Below are 1414 nucleotides of genomic sequence, written 5' to 3'. Positions count from 1 at the left end.
TTTAATAATGGATAGAATTCTGTTTCTAATAAATGTTCTTTTGGTGGGGAGTTTAAAAGTTTATAAGCTTTGGACTTGTGTTAAGAGTAATACCTTTGTTACAGTGTTTTCTTGCAATTCTCAAGAGATTTTTAGGTTTTAGATATACCAGGAAACAATTATGATACTGGTATTGATTTATATAGAATTCAGTGTTCAGTTAACTTAGCAAATTTCAGTATTGTGTGTGTATTTTTTTTTTTTTTTTTTTTTAATTGCTTTTTCCTTTGTACAAATATTACATTCTACCAAAGTATACTTCAAGATCTAAATAGCTTCTACAAATATCAAAGAGGAAACATAATTGCTCTAAGCCTTACAATTTTCCACCCACAGCATAAGATGGTTATATTATATTCCATCGGATTTTATAATGCTAATATAAGATTTTTTCATTTATAATGAAAATTCTGGTGAAATTATTGGCATTTTTGTAGAAGTGCTTAAATATTTGAAAATGAGATAAACATGATTTGACCAGGTCTTCTGATTTGCTAAGTCTAATAGTTGGTGAATGAGCTCTTTTTATTTAGGAAAACCTTGTATTTGCTGAGGATAAGTTGATAGCATGTGTTCATAGAAGCATATTTGCTCTACAATTTGGATTTCGGCCATCACCTGTTAAGTAAGAGCTACTAAGTTAGTGTAATTATAGCTGCCAGCCTTACAATACTCTTCTTGAACAAAATAAAAATATAGTACATATACTCTTCATTGTAATTCGTGATCTGGGCATGTTTTTTTGTGTGTGTGAATTTACTGTGTGGTGATTTCTTAGTAGTTAGGAGGATTTTTCTTGAAATATTTGAATTTAGGTATCGCTTGTAAAAGACTTTTATAGTTCAGTATTTTGTATCAAACACATTTCTTTTACTAGATAGTTCATCGGATAACATCTTGATTATACATATGAGAATATTAATTATTGTGTCTATAGCTAAAATCAATGAAACAGATACATTCGGTCCTGGAGATGATGATGAAATTCAGTTTGATGATATTGGAGATGATGATGAAGACATTGATGATGTGAGTATGTATGAACTTTGTGGGTTTTTGTTTGTCCTCTTTATGAATTATTAAGAAACTAGCTACTCAGACTTTTCATACTTTTTGAGAAACCTTATAATCTGTTGAAAATGATATCTTGGATAAGTAAGAGTATTTATAGAGATAGCTAATAAGAAATGTAGCAGACAGTTTTGAGAATGTGCTTTCTCTTAAATGAAATGTCAGTATGTTAGAAGAATCTTGTTCGAACCAGCTTGCTGAGGTTTAAATTGTAATATACTCCAAAAGCCATACTGAAATGGAGGCCTGTTACCAAGGTATGTATTGGGATTACATTATTTCGTCAGATGTCATTGGCCATTAC

General features: G+C 30.1%; 1 protein-coding gene across 1 annotated transcript in view; it reads left to right on the top strand.

Moving 5' to 3' along the window:
• Nucleotides 1-1068, top strand: part of LOC120598293 (eukaryotic translation initiation factor 1A, X-chromosomal-like) — a gene marked incomplete at its 3' end in the record, with an annotated part of 11956 nt that extends 10888 nt beyond the window's left edge. The window contains exon 5 of the mRNA XM_039857061.1: nt 871-1068. Within this exon, the coding sequence (XP_039712995.1) occupies nt 871-1068 (198 nt within the window). The remainder of the gene's footprint in view (nt 1-870) is intronic.
• Between the last annotated feature and the right edge of the window lie 346 nt (nt 1069-1414).

This window comes from Pteropus medius, unplaced genomic scaffold (genome assembly GCF_902729225.1).
Source record: "Pteropus medius unplaced genomic scaffold, Ma_sr-lr_union100, whole genome shotgun sequence".
NCBI classification, from domain to species: Eukaryota; Metazoa; Chordata; class Mammalia; order Chiroptera; family Pteropodidae; genus Pteropus; species Pteropus medius.
The sequence above is the reverse complement of the archived record's forward strand: the minus strand, read 5'-3'. Positions and strand labels throughout refer to the sequence as shown.